The 16,327-nt window shown below is 34.8% G+C and overlaps 2 protein-coding genes and 1 long non-coding RNA gene across 35 annotated transcripts in view; 1 reads left to right on the forward strand and 2 right to left on the reverse strand.

Moving 5' to 3' along the window:
* The window catches only part of wdr7 (WD repeat domain 7), a 188,666-nt gene extending 183,287 nt beyond the window's left edge, over positions 1–5,379 (reverse strand). For 3 of the 5 annotated variants that reach the window (XM_087300463.1, XM_087300462.1, XM_087300466.1), the window contains exon 1: positions 1,249–1,402. In XM_087300463.1, coding sequence (XP_087156589.1) covers positions 1,249–1,328 — 80 coding nt within the window. In that variant the 5' untranslated portion in view covers positions 1,329–1,402. Of the gene's footprint in view, positions 1–1,248; positions 1,403–5,277 lie in introns of those variants that run through there. The other 2 variants (XM_087300465.1, XM_087300464.1) reach the window with 1 other exon arrangement.
* Positions 1–16,327, forward strand: part of LOC147838686 (uncharacterized) — a 1,589,207-nt gene that overhangs the window by 465,865 nt on the left and 1,107,015 nt on the right. The window lies entirely within an intron of this gene.
* add1 (adducin 1 (alpha)) overlaps positions 12,273–16,327 on the reverse strand; it is a 79,509-nt gene continuing 75,454 nt past the window's right edge. For 27 of the 29 annotated variants that reach the window (XM_087299849.1, XM_087299826.1, XM_087299842.1 and 24 more), the window contains one exon: positions 13,910–14,298. In XM_087299849.1, coding sequence (XP_087155975.1) covers position 14,298 — 1 coding nt within the window. In that variant the 3' untranslated portion in view covers positions 13,910–14,297. 29 annotated transcript variants of the gene reach the window in all.

Below are 16,327 nucleotides of genomic sequence, written 5' to 3' on the forward strand. Positions count from 1 at the left end.
CTCTTGCTATCAACAAACCGTGACTATTGGCTCAAACTCTTAATTAGCTGATTATTAATAGTTATTAAGGCAGAAGCTGGGTTTAGGTATTGGGTAGGGATGTAGAATAGGATCATACTTTAGTAATAATAAACAGTCAATATCTATACAAATTATAGACTGAAATAAAATAATTTATTGGATTTACTACATTTACGGTAAGAGGTTGCAAACAATCTATATGTGCTGAATTTAAACAAGCAAATTAAGTTGAACATTACTAAATAGAATTTGTTTGTTTAAATTGAGCCCATATCAACTGTAAATCCAATGAATTATTTTATTTAGTGAAGTAAATAAACAAAAATCAGGGTTTTTCTAAAATGTAATTTAATAAGAGCTCAAAGAAAAGCAATTGTTTAGTAAACCCAGATCAAATCTCCATTTACTCCACTTGTGCTGTTAGTATTGCAATAACAGTAATGCAGATCAATCAAAAAAGCTTTCAAATACATCCTAATTGTCCAAACACATGACCACACTTTATTTTAAAGTACAACTCTTGCTATTAACAAACCATTAACTGAATATTAGCTCAATAAACTCCTGTCTGTTTTTAATTTTTATTATTTGTTTTTTATTTTCTTATACTTGTCTTTTTTTATTCCTGTTCATGTGAAGCACTTTAAAATTGCTAGTGTGTATGAAATGTGCTATATTAATATACTAGCCTTGCCTAATTTACTGCGTATTAATAGTAAAGGCAGAAGCTGGGTTTAGGTACTAGAAATGTAGAATAAGATCATACTTTATTAGTAAAAAAACAGCCAATATCTTAAATTATACACTGAAAAAATGATTCATTGGATTTACTGTATTTTTAAGTGGTTGCAATTAATGTATATGAGCTGAATTTAAACCAATACTACATTTAATTTATTTAAATTCAGCTCATGTATATTGTTTACAGCCAGTTATCTTAAAAAATTGTAAAACCAATTAATTAATTGTTAGTGTACTATTTAATAACTTTACAAAAAAAGTGACCTTACTTTACAAAAAAAAGTAAATTTAGAACTTAAGTTAATTTAACGTAACTTTTATATTATTTTGCGCATGGTTTATGGTTTATTGACTTAAATTTTAAGACAACAGGTTTACTCACTTATTTTAAGTCTACTAATCATTTTTACAGTATAGTATGACACCAGTTAATGTTGAGAATTGATGCTTAAATATAAAAGTGTTACCAAACACACAAAGACCGACCTGACATGATTGCGTCTCCTCAGATTAAACCTGAACCTGCGAAACGCGCCTTTCATTTTCACTAAATGAACCAGCTTCATCCTGAAATGACTCCTTTGCAGATTCGGAAACAATAGAAGTGTGTGTCCCAATGCTGTCGACTCTCTCTCGGTCTGTCTGGCACTCTCAGACGAGTCAAAGCAAACCCTTTCAGACCGATCAATGAGCGCTCAACCATACAGACAGACACAGATTTACTGACCGCAACAGCCAATCAGCACAGAGGATTCAGATCTTCATCAGTGTCCACACATGCACCAATATACACTGAAAACCATATAATGTAACAGATCACAAGGGTAGCCACAGTGGCATGAACCACCAGTTATTATTACACAGCTGATGCCCTTTCAACCACAACCCAGTTTTGGGAAACACCCATACACACTCATACATTAGGGACAATTTAGTTCATCAGTTCCCCTATAGCGCATGTGTTTGGGCTGTGGGGGAAACCAGAGCACCCAGAGGAAACCCACACGAACACGGGGAGAACATGCAAACTCCACACAGAAACACCAACTGTCCCAGCAGAGACTCAAACCAGCGACCTTCTTGCTGTGAGGCTAACCAGTACATCAACATTCAGAAATAGAGGTCTCAGCAACTTCAATTTCCCACAGACTTTAAAGAGACTTTTGAATCTATTCAAATTATCTCTTGGTCTTCAAGTCAGAATAAGTTAGGACACAGATATTTTGGTCATTAAATAACCATTACTTCACGCCTGTTTTTACAGTTTAATTTACAGTATATGAAACATTAATGTAGACATCTGATTCTTACATTTAATATGCTTTGTATGCATCTAGGCTCGGCGCCACGGGGGGCGGGGGATGGAGGGGGGCATTGCCCCCACAGAAAGAGTTTGTGCCCCCCAGTTTTCATAAAGGATTGTTCAAAACTGAAAACTCTTTCTGTCATTAATTACTAACACTTCCGTCATTCCAACCTTCAGAACACACATTTAGATATTTTATAATATGAAATAGCAAATTAAATTATGAAAATTGTGAGATTAAAGAAATAGTCGGAAGATCTGATCCCTGCATCAGGTCAGGGTGTGCCCGTATAGCCTTTAAAGTGTGCACACGGCAGCGAAGGCCCACTCTAGAAGACTGGACTGTATGACCAACACAATCTCACGGCAATTCGTAACTTTTTGATTTAGTGGCTAATTCGTATGAATTCGTACGATCTAAATCGTACAATTAGGTACGACTTGCTCATCCCCCAATGACAGTTGGGTTTGGGGGTGGGGTTAGGTGCCACGCCTCCTTTTTAAATTCGCACAATTTCATACGACTGAACTCGTACGAATTCGTACGAATTAGCCACTAAACTGGCAAAACGTAAAATACTTACGTTTTCTCGTGAGATCAGGCTGGTATGACAGGTGCGCAGCCTAATTCATTACATGTTTTGTTTAACTAATTCTTTAAAATCTTGAGCTCTAAATGTAAAAAACGCAGAAGAAATCTGACGCTAAATTCATTTTAGCAAAGACGCAACTGCCTGTCGTTTTCACATTAGTTTTTCAGTTATAGGGGATATGTAACCTAATAACAATGTTTAGTTCACTGCACAGTCCCAGAGTAGTCTACACTGTATTTAATATTATAATTGAATATATTCATTATTATTAATATTATTAAAATGAACCCATGAAATTGACAAAACGCAGAACCCTTTTGAATGTTTGCTTTCATTTTCAAATTGCTAAAGCCAATTTTACAGTTTTGTAAAGAAACATCCCATTATGCAGCAGCATTAAGTTAGGACACTCAAAAATGCCTTTATAGAGGATCGGCCTGCCAAGTCAAGTTTACAGTGTTATAAATGAAATGGGTATAGCCTAGTGACTAAGTAAGTGGATTTGCCGCAGATCAACCTCTCACATGCGCTGCCTACCTGCTAAATGTTTTATTATAATAACTAGGAATGTAACGGTATCAGAATTTCACAGTACTGTAATACCTCAGTATGAATGACACGGTGCAGTATTTATTGAGTAATTTACAGGAAAACAAAACTAATGAAAAGACTCGAAAAAAGTGCCCAAAGTGTTTATTTACCTTAGCACTGAATATATTAATGACATACAAATCAGCCATCTATCTGTAAGCTTCGAAAGAGGAACTTCAATTTTTAAATTTTAATAACAAAAAACTATTAAACCATATAAAAAAAATAGTTTCAATTTAGTATTGTTGAAAACTCATCACATTCAACATTTAATCACTCACTCACTTAGATAGAGATGGGTTTTTTAAAGAAAATGATCATATAACTATAATCTGGTATGAGCTGGGGTCTCTGGGCATGTCCCCTGCAACAGAAAAACCCCTTTCATTTAGGACTGAGGTTTCTGGGACAGAGAGATATGATTTAGTCAAGGTGGACAGCAGTGGGTAACGTTGTGCATTGTCTTTCCACTACTTGAGAGGACAAGCCATGAGTGAGATAGAGGTCTGTTTGCGGTACAAGTCAATGTCTGCATCAATCTGAACAGTGTGCTGTGTTCTGCAGTCCCCATGACTGTTATTAGTCGTATTCCCCGACTTATATCTCACCACAGTCTGGCAGTGCCTGCATACTGTTTTTTCTTTGTCTGTCACCTTTTCTCCTTTTTCGTATCTTTTTAGAAAGAAACCGAAATGCTTCCACACATCTGATTTAAAACCCGCTTTAGGTTCGATCATTTCCAGCTCTTTTTCTTCCCCGCTACTAGCAGCACACTCCATTTCCACATTACTGGATCTGTAGTGACAACAGACCACAAAGGATGATGGCAGCGCCAAGGCTGATGGGAATTGTAGTTCCCGCTACCTCCCGTTCGCTTCATTCGACTAAGCAAACTTTTCTCAGAAATATAGTTTTATTGAGTCATGCGGCTACGGTAATATTGAAAAACATTACTATTGTGGTATGACGGTATTTACAATATTGTTTCATCCCTAATAATAACTGAAGCTTTTTTTAGGTATCTTTTTAATGTATTTCTAGTGCCCCCCTATGGGATTAAAATGCCCCCTCAGTTATGACATCCTGGCGCCGGGCCTCTATGCATCATCAAATGTAATTTGCAAACGTAAAGACCAAAACGCGGGATATCTGATCTCTGAATCACATTTATATATGCACAAACAGATATTACAACACTAATAAATGCCCTTCAGATTCTGTCTGGACGAACAAATAAAATAATTACAGCAGGAATAAAAGTTAGGCTGACAGAGAAAATGGCTAACAATCTCTATCGATATAACAGAGAAACGACAGACTTCAGCTTTTAACACTGTTTGAAATGAAACACTCAAGCCAGTCAACAGCAGATTTATTCACTTGAACACTTTTACTGATGTAATAGTGGTTTTATATGCGCACATTCATTTAATAACAGCGTGTGACATGCATCCTATATTGTTTACTATGGTACTTTGAATATTCAGTATGAAATCACCTGTGAATATGACTTCAGAACAACATTAGCTCTACTTATTTTACTGTAAACAGTGTTGTACTTTGATAGCCACTGGCTGCTAATATGATTTCCCCATTTACAATATGCAAAGAATACTTTTCTGCCATTACATCATCAAGGAGAAAGTGTGAATGTGTGACTATAAAACCAACTTTACCTCAATAACATTCTTATTTAGACTGAATAAATATCTGAGCAGTAAATAAATGCTATGTTAGCCCATAATGTTGATGAACACGTCATGTTTAATCTGTGTTAACATCATATAACGTTTATTTAAAGATATAAGTGTGTTTGTACACGCACATATGGGGTGTGTATCTTCATTATATGTTGCCTGTGTATGTTAATAACGCCTGAATGATGTTAGCGTGTGTGTTTGTGTATGTGTACACTGACCTCTGGCCCGTTCATCAGTGTGTTTATCGTCATTATTATGTGACGCCGCGTGTGTATTGTTTGTCCGAGTGTGTGTCGGATGAAGTGTCGGTGTGTTTTTTACTCACCGGAGCTGCTGTTTTATCGTTTCATTGTAGTTTTGCCGTTGATTTAATGAAAATATCGCAGCGACGCTGGGTAATTCCGCAGCGGCTCACTGATCAGCTGACGGGAGCACGCTCGTGCGTCGTTGCGTTATAAGCTGACGTCACGGCACGTGCTATGCCGCCCTCTATCATTCACACTGCAATAATATTAACGTTACTTGAAAAACATCATATTTATGTAAAGATATGGGCTAAAGTTAAGCCAAATTGTGAACATTTCACAACTGAGAATTAATAATATGTACTAAACCGTGTAACATTAGAAACAGAAAAGCTTAAAAACATTTCTAAAGCATTATGTATATTTAATTTGGTTTATTGAACTAATAAATTATAACTATTCGTTTATTTGTACCCCTTGCAATTGATTATACTTTGATTGTATTCTGTTAATATGCTTTCTGACATTTTTATTTTGTTTTATATTTAAAGATGTTGTTAAACGTCTTGTACTCAGGGATGGGCAAAATTCATTGAAATGTATTTTTAAATAATCTTAATATTAAGTGTATCAAAATATACTACAAAATACAGCAGCCAGAAAATTATCAAAATAAAATTTTGTATTTTATAACTACGACAAAATACTTTTACAAAAGAGCATGACATTTCTTCACAAAGCTTCCATCAACAGGCCTGATCAATCCCTTCACCATTAAACTGACTCAGTGAAGTAAGCATTGCTTGATAACAACTAATAGTAACTTGTGTTTCTGGCTGAGTTTTATATAAAAGTATGAGTTATATTCATCCATCCCTCTTTCTCATTCTTCATCCATCCATCCATCCATCCATCCATCAATCTATCTATACAGTTGAAGTCAGAATTATTAGCCCGCCTTTGATTTATTTATTTATTTATTTTTCTTTTTTTTTTAATATTTCCCAAATTATGTTTAACAGAGCAAGGAAATGTTCACAGTATGTCTAATAATATTTTTTCTTCCGGAGAAAGTCTTATTTGTTTCATTTCGGCTAGAATAAAAGCAGTTTTTAGATTTTTAAACACCATTTTAAGGCAATTTTATTAGACCCCCTTGAGCTATATTTTTTTCTGATAGTCTCCAGAACAAACCATCATTATACAATAACTTTCCTAATTACCCTAACCTGCCTAGTTACCCTAATTAACCTAGTTAAGTCTTTAAATGTCACTTTAAGCTGTATAGAAGTGTCTTGAACAATATCTAGTCTAACATTATTTACTGTCATCATGGCAAAGAGAAAATAAATCAGTTATTAGAGATGAGTTATTGAAACTATTATGATTAGAAATGTGTTGGGGAAAAAATCTGCTCTCCTTTAAACAGAAATTGGGGAAAAAATAAACAGGGGGGCGGGGGCTAATAATTCTGACTTTAACTGTGTGTGTATATATATATATATATATATATATATATATATATATATATATATATATATATATATGTATATATGTATATATATATATGTATATATATATATGTATATATATATGTATATATATATATATATATGTATATATATATATATATGTATATATATATATATATGTATATATATATATATATATATATATATATATATATATATATATATATATAGACTCACCAGTACCTATACACTCACCATTTCAGCAATATAACAAGATAGTTTAAACCTTTTTTTTTAACCATCTTGAGGCAATTCATTCTGCAGGGTTCAAACACATTTCTATGTATGACTACTAAAATTCCAAGACTTTTCCATGATGTTTCCAAAACTTTCAAGTAAACATTCATGACCTAATGTTTAAGTTATGTCTATATACAGTACATGTAATAATTAAGTAATTTAAATTTATTACAGCATATCAAAGAATGAGACAATCTACACTCACTGGCCACTGTATTAGGTACACCTTACTAGTACCAGGTTACTGGTTACTGTTACTGGAAATATTCCTCAGAGATTTTCCTCCATATTGACATGATAGGATCACACAGTTGCTGCAGATTTGTCGGCTGCACATCCATGATGCCAATCTCCCGTTCCACCTCATCCCAAAGCTGCTCTATTGGATTGAGCTCTGGTGACTGTGGAGGCCATTTGAGTACAGTGAACTCATTGTCATGTTCAAGAAACCAGTCTGAGATGATTCACGCTTTATGACATGCTGCGTTATCCTGCTGGAAGTAGCCATCAGAAGATGGAGACACTGTGCTCATAAAGGGATGGACATGGTCAGCAGCAATACTCAGGTAGGATGTGGCGATGATGCTCAATTGGTACTAATGGACCCAAAATGTGCCAAGAAAATCTCCCCCACACCATTACACCACCACCAGCAGCCTGAACCGCTGATACAAGGCAGGATGGATCCATGCTTTCATGCTGTTGATGCCAAATTCTGAGCCGAGCATCTGAATGTGTCAGCAGAAATGGAGACTCATCAGAGCAGCAACGTTTCTCCAATCTTCTATTGTCCAGTTTTGGTGAGCCTGTGTGAATTGTAGCCTCAGTTTCCTCGTCTTAGCAGACAGGAGTCTCCATTTCTGCTGCCACATTCGGATGGTCGGGTCAGAATTTGGCGTCAACAGCATGAAAGCATGGATCCATCCTGCCTTGTATTAATAGTTCAGGGTGGTGGTGGTGGTGTAATGGTGTGGGGGATCTAAAAGCTATACTTGTGTTGTAGAATAACCAGCTAATAGCTAGCCCATATAAAAAAAGGTGTAGGCTGTTTTCAGGAAACCCTTGATTTAAAAAGGCATTAACAATATCCTATTGCAAACTCATTTCTAATTTTTAACTATGAAAAGCTCAAGAAGTGACTTGTATGGGCATATATAATAGTTTGCAGTGCTATATTGTCTATGTTGGTGTTGTATATTACACTACAAAAACTTTGTAATAACCTGCCAGTACATTTTCTGTTATTTTACACACTTATTTCTCTAGATATTATTCCTTATGGAGTTTGCATGTTCTCCCTGCCTTCGCGTGGGTTTCTTCCGGGTGCTCCGGTTTCCCCCACAGTCCAAAGACATGCGATACAGGTGAATTGGGTGGGCTTAATTGTCCGTAGTGTGTGTGTGTGTGTGTGTGTGTGTGTGTGTGTGTGTGTGTGTGTGTGTGTGTGTGTGTGTGTGTGTGTGTGTGTGGATGTTTCCCAGAGATGGGTTGCAGCTGGAAGGGCATCCACTGCGTAAAACTTGCTGGATAAGTTGGCGGTTCATTCCACTGTGGCAACCCCAGATTAATAAAGGGACTAAGCAGACAAGAAAATGAATGAATGAATTAATTATTCCTTATACATTACATTTCAAATGAGTAAACTGCTAATAAAGTCACTTTGTTAAACTGTAGAGTTGAATTTTCAACATCCGAAATCTACAGATCAACATCCCATAATGCAATTCACAATTATAAATACCCCAAAAATACACAAATGTTGAATAAAGAAGATAAACACTAGAGAAAGTCAAAGCAAAACACATCAACATCATGGCAGCTTTTAAAAGATGGGCTTTTATTCATGGCTGCGAAACGAACAGAACCATGAAGAAATCACAATAATTGTTTTTAAAACTGTATTACATACAATTGCTTTCAGAAAAGAAGATCAGTGTCGAGAGACTGAACAGAGACTTCAAAATGAACGGCTTGAAATGAAACCATCAGACATTAGTGACGTATCCAGAAAACAGCTGCTGGGGAAAAAACATCGAGAGAAAAGTGCAAAGACAAACAAGTCCATAATGCCATGCAGCGCTCCAGACCCTGCTAGTGTTTCTAGAGGAGATAAACACCGCATCAGGCCAGAAACACCCACAAAAACCCAGACTCCAGTTAGTATTTCACTTATTTACCTGCATTAACTCCACAGACATCTGATTGTAGAGAATTATTAGTATTATACTGCAGGGGTTAGTCGTTTAATGAAGGAATATTGAGAAATCTGTAGAGAAACGTGCAAATCGTAATACAGCGGACATTATAATGGGCATTTTGGCGCATAGATTCACTGCAAATGTTCATCATCACAATGAGAAACGTGTTGAGATTACTGAAATACAGAAAAATTAATTACAATGGTGTGAAATAAAGTTAAATGGAATATTAAAATAAGTATTTGTTATAATAAATATACAGTAAATCATTAATGAGAATGTTTGTGTGTGTATACGTGTGCAAAGAAAATCTTCAGGGTCATATATAAACTGGGACTATGTCTCCAGGTTGACCTGGGAACGCCTCGGGATCCCCCTGGGGGAGCTGGAGGAAGTGTGTGGGGAGAGGGAAGTCTGGGGTTCTCTCCTGAGACTGCTGGCCACCCCGTGACCCGGCCCCAGAAAAGCAAATGAATGAATGAATATATTTATATACATGCATTCATTTTCTTTTCGACTTTGTCCCTTTATTAATCTGGCATCGCCACAGTGGAATGAACCGCCAACATATCCAGCATAAGTTTTACTCAGTGGATGCTCTTCCAGCTGCAACCCAACATTGGGAAACACCCATACACACTCATCCACTAGACAATTTTAGCTCACCCAATTCTCCTACAGTGCATGTCTTTACACTTGTGGGGGAAACGAGAGCACCCGGAGGAAACCCACGCCAACACGGGGAGAACATGCAAACTCCACACAAATAATGTCAACTGACCCAGCCAGGGCTTAAACCAGTGACCTTCTTGCTGAGGCGATTGTATGACTTTTAATATATAAAAACCTTTTAAATGACTTTTATTACTGATTGTAAGCTTTTAAAATGCAGTCCATCATTATCACAGCAGCACTGATGCCAATTCTCCTTCATATAAGCTGTGTTTTTAATTTGTTTTATAAATCCAATTTATTTGGAGTTTTCTCAAATTTGGAACTGCACGTCTCTCACGCTGTATTTAGATGTAAATCTTTACGTTTTTAACTTCAAGAAAGGTTATTCAGAATAATGGAGTGAATATTTTCACAGTGTTATTAGGCAGATGTGCATGTGTGTGCATGTGTGTGTGTGTGTGTGTGTGTGTGTGTGTGTATGAAAACTACTCCGATTACTGAAATACAGGTAAATTATAACAGTAAAAGTGGTATGAAAAAAGATAAGAAGTATATTTGTTATAATAATTATACAATAAATCAATAATGAGAATATTCATGCATTGAAGATTTTCTTTGCACACTTCAAAATCTTAGAATAAATGATAAAGTAATAATTAAAATCTTTTAAATGAATTTTAATAATTATAAGTTTTGAAAATGTCGTCTATTTTCACAGCAGCACTGATGCCGATTCTCCTTCATATAAGCTGTATTTTTATTTTAGAAATGCAATTAATTTGTTTTTTCTTCTTAAATTTGGGCTGAATTATGAACTGCACGTCTCTCATGCAGCGTTTAGATTTAAATCTTTACATTAAGGTTATTCGGAATAATGGAGTGAATATTTTCACAGTGTTATTAGAAAAACACAGCGCAGAGAGTCTGTATGTGTTTGTGTGTTTGTATGAAAACTATTGAAATTACCGAAATAAAGGTAAATTATAATGGCAAAAATGGTATGAAAAAAAGCATATGTTATAATAATTATACAGTAAATCAATAATGAGAATAATCCTGCATTAAGTGTGCGCAAAGAAAATCTTTAGGGTAAAAAATAAAAGTAATAATATCTTTTACAATTTAGTCTATAACTATCACAGCAGCACTGATGCCAATTCTCCTTTAAATAAGCTGTATTATTTATTTATTTATTTATTTATAATTGTCAGGTTGCAATATCCCGAATTTTGCTTGCTAATCTTACGCCCCATTCACACGGGGCTTCAGCGTCAATGCTTGACTGAAGGCGTGTCTGAAGTTAGGGCTGAAGTGATCGTCATAGCAGCGTCAGCCAATGAAATTCAGTCAGCAATAGGCCACTGTCTAGCTGGTGTATTTGCATACAGCGATCTGATTGGCTGACGCTTCCATAAGCTAGTCCCAACTTCTGCAGCGAGCAACGCCTCTGAAGCAGCGCCGACGGATCCACAATGCAGTTCGGCAACGTCTGACGTCACCTATTTAAAGTGAACGGGAAGCGTTGACGCTGACGCCCCATGTGAATGGGGCATTAAGCTAATTGTAATGGTTTGTTTTGGTTTAATTTGGAATTTCCCCAACCAATCGCAGAACTCAGGAGACCAGAGTGAGTGCTCCGACTTGGTCCCCCCGGTCCATTTTTTATTGATTTTATAAACGCAATTAATTTGTGTTTGTCTTCTTAAATTTGGGCTGAATTATGAACTGCAGGTTCCTCACTCAGAAATATGCTGTATTTAGAGGTAAATCTTTACATTTTTAACTTTAAAGGTGTGGTTATTCAGAGTAATCGTGTGAATATTTTCAATTTTTGCAGTGCTATTAGAAAGACTGACTGCAGTAAGTGTGTGTGTGTGTGTGTGTGTGTGTGTGTGTGTGTGTGTGTGTATGCATGTGTGTTTGTATGTAAAATATTTACTGAAAAACTATGGTAAAAATGCCATGCAAAATATTAAAAAGCATATTTGAAATAGTAATTATAAAATTAATTAATAATGAGAATATTTATGCATTAAAATTTTGAAGTGTGCAAAGAAAATATACAGGGTAAATAATAAAGTAATAATTTGAATATTTTAAATGGCTTAATTATAATAAGCTTATAAAATTTAGTCACCCATTTTCACAGCATAATTGATGCCAATTCTCCTTTAAATAAGTTTAATTTTTTATTGATTTTATAAATGCAATTAATGTTTTTCTTGTTAAATGTGGGCTGAATTATGAACTGCACGTTTCTCACTCAGAGATATGGTGTGTTTAGACGTAAAATCTTCAAAAAAGGTTATTCAGAATAATCAAGTGAATAATTTCACAGTGTTATTAGGAAGACACACTTACCGCAGTATATGTGTGTGTGTGTGTATATATGTGTGTGTGTGTCTATGAAAACACCCCCACACACTGGTCTAAATCAATTCAAGACATTGAAGCTTTAATAACGGAGTCTGTGCTGTTTTACAGGACAATAATAGTGTCAGTCAGACCAGCAAAATTAAAGTTACAACAGTGTTTTTGAATAAAACTAGAGCTAAACACAACTAAAAAAATATATATAAAAGCAAAAGCAAACATAAGTGGTCATATTACTGCAGGATGAAGTCACAGCTAGTTTAAAAACAACCTTCACATGTTTAATATGCATGTAAAAAACAAAAACAATGCAGTATTCAGACATGTAAAGCTACGCAAATGCATCTTTGTAGGGCAAATCTCAGAAATAGGTCACATTTCAGCCAAAAATGATTAAGGTTTGTTTTTCACATTTATTCACAAAAAAGCTCAAATGTCATTCAAGTAAATATGACTGAATAAATGTGATATTTTTGAAGCTCCTGTTGTTGGTGTTTTCATATGTCTTGGTGTTTTTTTGTTTGATTGGGCACCCAGGTGAGATAGTGCATGCTTTTGATAAAACTATTTCTATATTTAACCTTTAAAATGACATTTTCCATAGCAATACACACATTTTGAGCCTTTATTATTCTCGATTTGATACTAAATTACTGTCAAATAAGTGGTTTTCGTATGAAAGATGGTTGATATTTAATATGAGTCTTACAACAACGCTGGATAAATAATAAAGCTCTGGACTTATGTTATGAAGAAACGCAATTCTTATCTCTCTCTCTCTCTAGATATTTATATGTATGTACCAATTTGAATGTTATCAGGGTGTTTACTATTTTTGGAAAAAAAATTGAAAACATTTTTAAAAAATATTTTACATTAAAGATTGTGAACATTTGTTGTGCAAGCTTCACAATAAAATATTAATAAAAAAAACTTATTTAATGGAAGAAAAGCAACCTTTGATTTTGATTAATTTCAACAAAACTAATCATTTAGCATTCATTTTACACCCAAAAACAATTGTAACTGTGTGATCTTAATGTTATCAGTGTTAACTGTTTTTGGTGGGGGGGAGATACTTTTGATTCTAATAATACAGATCCACAAAAAAAAAAAAAAATTATATATATATATATATATATATATATATATATATATATATATATATATTTTTTTTTTTTTTACTTTAAAGATCGTGAACATTGCTCAATTAAAAAAATAATAATTTAGCATTAAAGATCATGCATGTTTGTTATGGAAGTGACACAATAAAAGTCATAATATTTTTTAGGAAAACAAAAAAACGTTTGATTTTTGACTGAAATGTGACAAAAGCATGAAATTCCTCGACGTTTATTTTCAAAAAATCTGAATTTTCCATCCAAAAATAAACGCGAGTCAATCAGAACATTACCGCAAGCATATTTTTACACGCTTTCCTCAAGATTACATCAGGCGTTTCACTCCAGATCATCATATTTGTGTTATTTTAAGCTGTTTATAGCCTCCTATTTTATTGTAAATCTGACGGCACATTTGATCCTAAAAATCAGAAGCATGCAGCAGAGCAAAGCTGTTAATTTAACAACTCTTCAATGACATTCCCAATACATCATTAGTGGTTATTAATATTCAGATTGAGATTTTCTTGTGTGTATAAAGCAGATGAACGCCTCAGCATTAATGAACAACTGTTAAATCAATAAAAACCTTTAATAAAAAGATCCACACGCTAAATGTGAACAGTACAAAAACAGATGGGCTTAAAATGAAAGGTATTGCCTGGTTTTGCCTCACTGCGTCTCCGATTTCTTCTTGTTTTTCTTCAGGAATGACGGCGTGCGAAACTTCTTCTTCTTCTTTGACGGGGATTTGTTGGGCGATTCGTCGCTGCCGGCTGCATCATCCCCAGCGACAGGCTCCTCCCCTTCAGGCTGAGGGGTGGAGTCTGTCTGTCCAGGGGCGGGGTCTTCTGAGGGGAGGGCAGTGGCTTCAGAGGCTTCGTCGGAGGTCAGGTCGGGGAGGGTCTGTCTTAAAGTAGCGGCGTCGCTTTCTTCTTTAAATGTCTGCTCCTGCTTCACTTCTGTGGATGGGAATGAGGAAAACAAATGAGTTTGCACATTAAAGACGAAGGTATGGTGGGAGAATTCAGCGCTCAACAGCTTTAAAAGCAGAAAAAAACTCCAGCAAACGCTTGATTCCCTGCAATATAAATCAGACTGACATCCTGATACAGACGCTGATCATTAGCTTTAATTATTAAACCGCTAAACACTTGGATTTCAATGCAACTACCTAAAAAACAACCAATTTTGGAGTGAATTAAGGGAAAATTGGCATTGTAATTTGAATTTGCTGAATGTAGGCAATTATAATCATTCATGCTTTAAAATCCACAACTCTCAAAAACAACAGTGCACAACAATTTGCATGAAGTTGACTATGATTTTAATAATTAATTGAGCAATTTCATTGTTAATTGTCTTTCAATTAATTACAAATTGTTGTTTTTTTGTCATTCGGAAGTAATTGAGGAAAAAGCAATTGAGTTTGCACATTAAAGAAGACGGTATGATGGGAAAATTCAGCGCCCAATAGGTCAGCCTTTAAAGCAGAAACAACTCCAGCTTGAATCCCTGCAATATAAATCAGACATCCGGATACTGAGGATAATCATTAACTTTAAATCTTAAACCACTACAACACTTGGATTTCAATGCAATTACCTAAATAACAACCAATTTTGTAAACTAAGGAAAGATTTGCATTGCCAGGGATGTTAATGTAAGAATTATAACCATGAATGCTTTAAATTCATGTAAATTATTATTTGAGTTTTATGAGTTTAATAATTAATTCATCAATTTTATTGTTAACTGTCTTTCAATTAATACATTTTTAAAATATTATTTATTTTTAGATTCGACAAAATTGTAATACCAACCAAAGGGTCTGAATTATAGTTATACAATACAGTAAAATCTAAAGAAAATTATGTGTGCATTTTTAAAAGAGATATTTGTATATTAATATTACTTTCTGGCTGCAAAAGTTTACATATATTATATATACAAGATATGCAGTTTTCCTCTCTTTATGCAGTTTTAATTAAATATATATATTTTTATATTATATTATCATTCATAATTTAATTTAATAAATAAAACTGCAGCAAATTATTGCTTATTATATAATATAAAGAATTAATATTGTAGAATTACACACACACACACACACACACACACACACACACACACACACACTCTCTCTCTGGCTGATAGCTGTGTGATTTTCTGCAATAACAGCACTCTTACAGCCTCTGTAATAAGTAATAAGGGTTATTTATTAATCTGCCCCCCCCCCATACAGTTTGACAAACATTGCAGCTGTTGAACAACATAATGTCCTTACGAGGTTTTTTAGGCAAAAATGGAGAATGTAGTTGTTTCGATTGCAAATATGCATTTTATTTACAAGGATAGTGTTTATTTTAAATATTTATCATTTAACATTGACGGTTGCACCACAGGATGGCAACAGAGACCACATAATAAGCTCTTAGAGGAGAAAAACGGCAGATTTTCAAAATTCATTACAGCTGAACAAATCATAATTGAACAGGTAAGTGACAATAAGTCGATCTCTCTCTCTTGTGTATGCTGTAGTGCTGTATTTATACCACAGTAATCTGCTAGTGTTTGCTTTGGCTTTTTCATGGATAGTTAGTGATCTACTGACTGCAGCAGAGAAACACTGAGAAATCCCTGTAGACTGATGCCATTTCATGCTGTTCAGCTTTAAAATCTTAAAATGTGAGCTAAATCAGCTGTTTTGTCATCACTTTAGACATTATGCTAGAGAATCATTCAAACACTAGCTCTAAAGTGAATGAGTGAATAAGCAGCAGTTTCTGCAGTTCTAAAGTCAGCTACAGATGTGAATGGAGGAAGAAAGTAGTACCTCATACAAAAAAATTTTATGACTCGTGTTTGATTTTCTTTTTTATATACATGATTATGCCGTTGAACAGTTGTATAAACACAATATCACACGAGTAGCAGTGCGGTATGACTATAATGTCACTGGTGGGACACTGAAGCACTCTGTCTGCA

This window comes from Danio rerio, chromosome 21, assembly GCF_052040795.2.
Source record: "Danio rerio strain M-AB ecotype USA chromosome 21, GRCz13ab, whole genome shotgun sequence".
Lineage (NCBI taxonomy): Eukaryota > Metazoa > Chordata > Actinopteri > Cypriniformes > Danionidae > Danio > Danio rerio.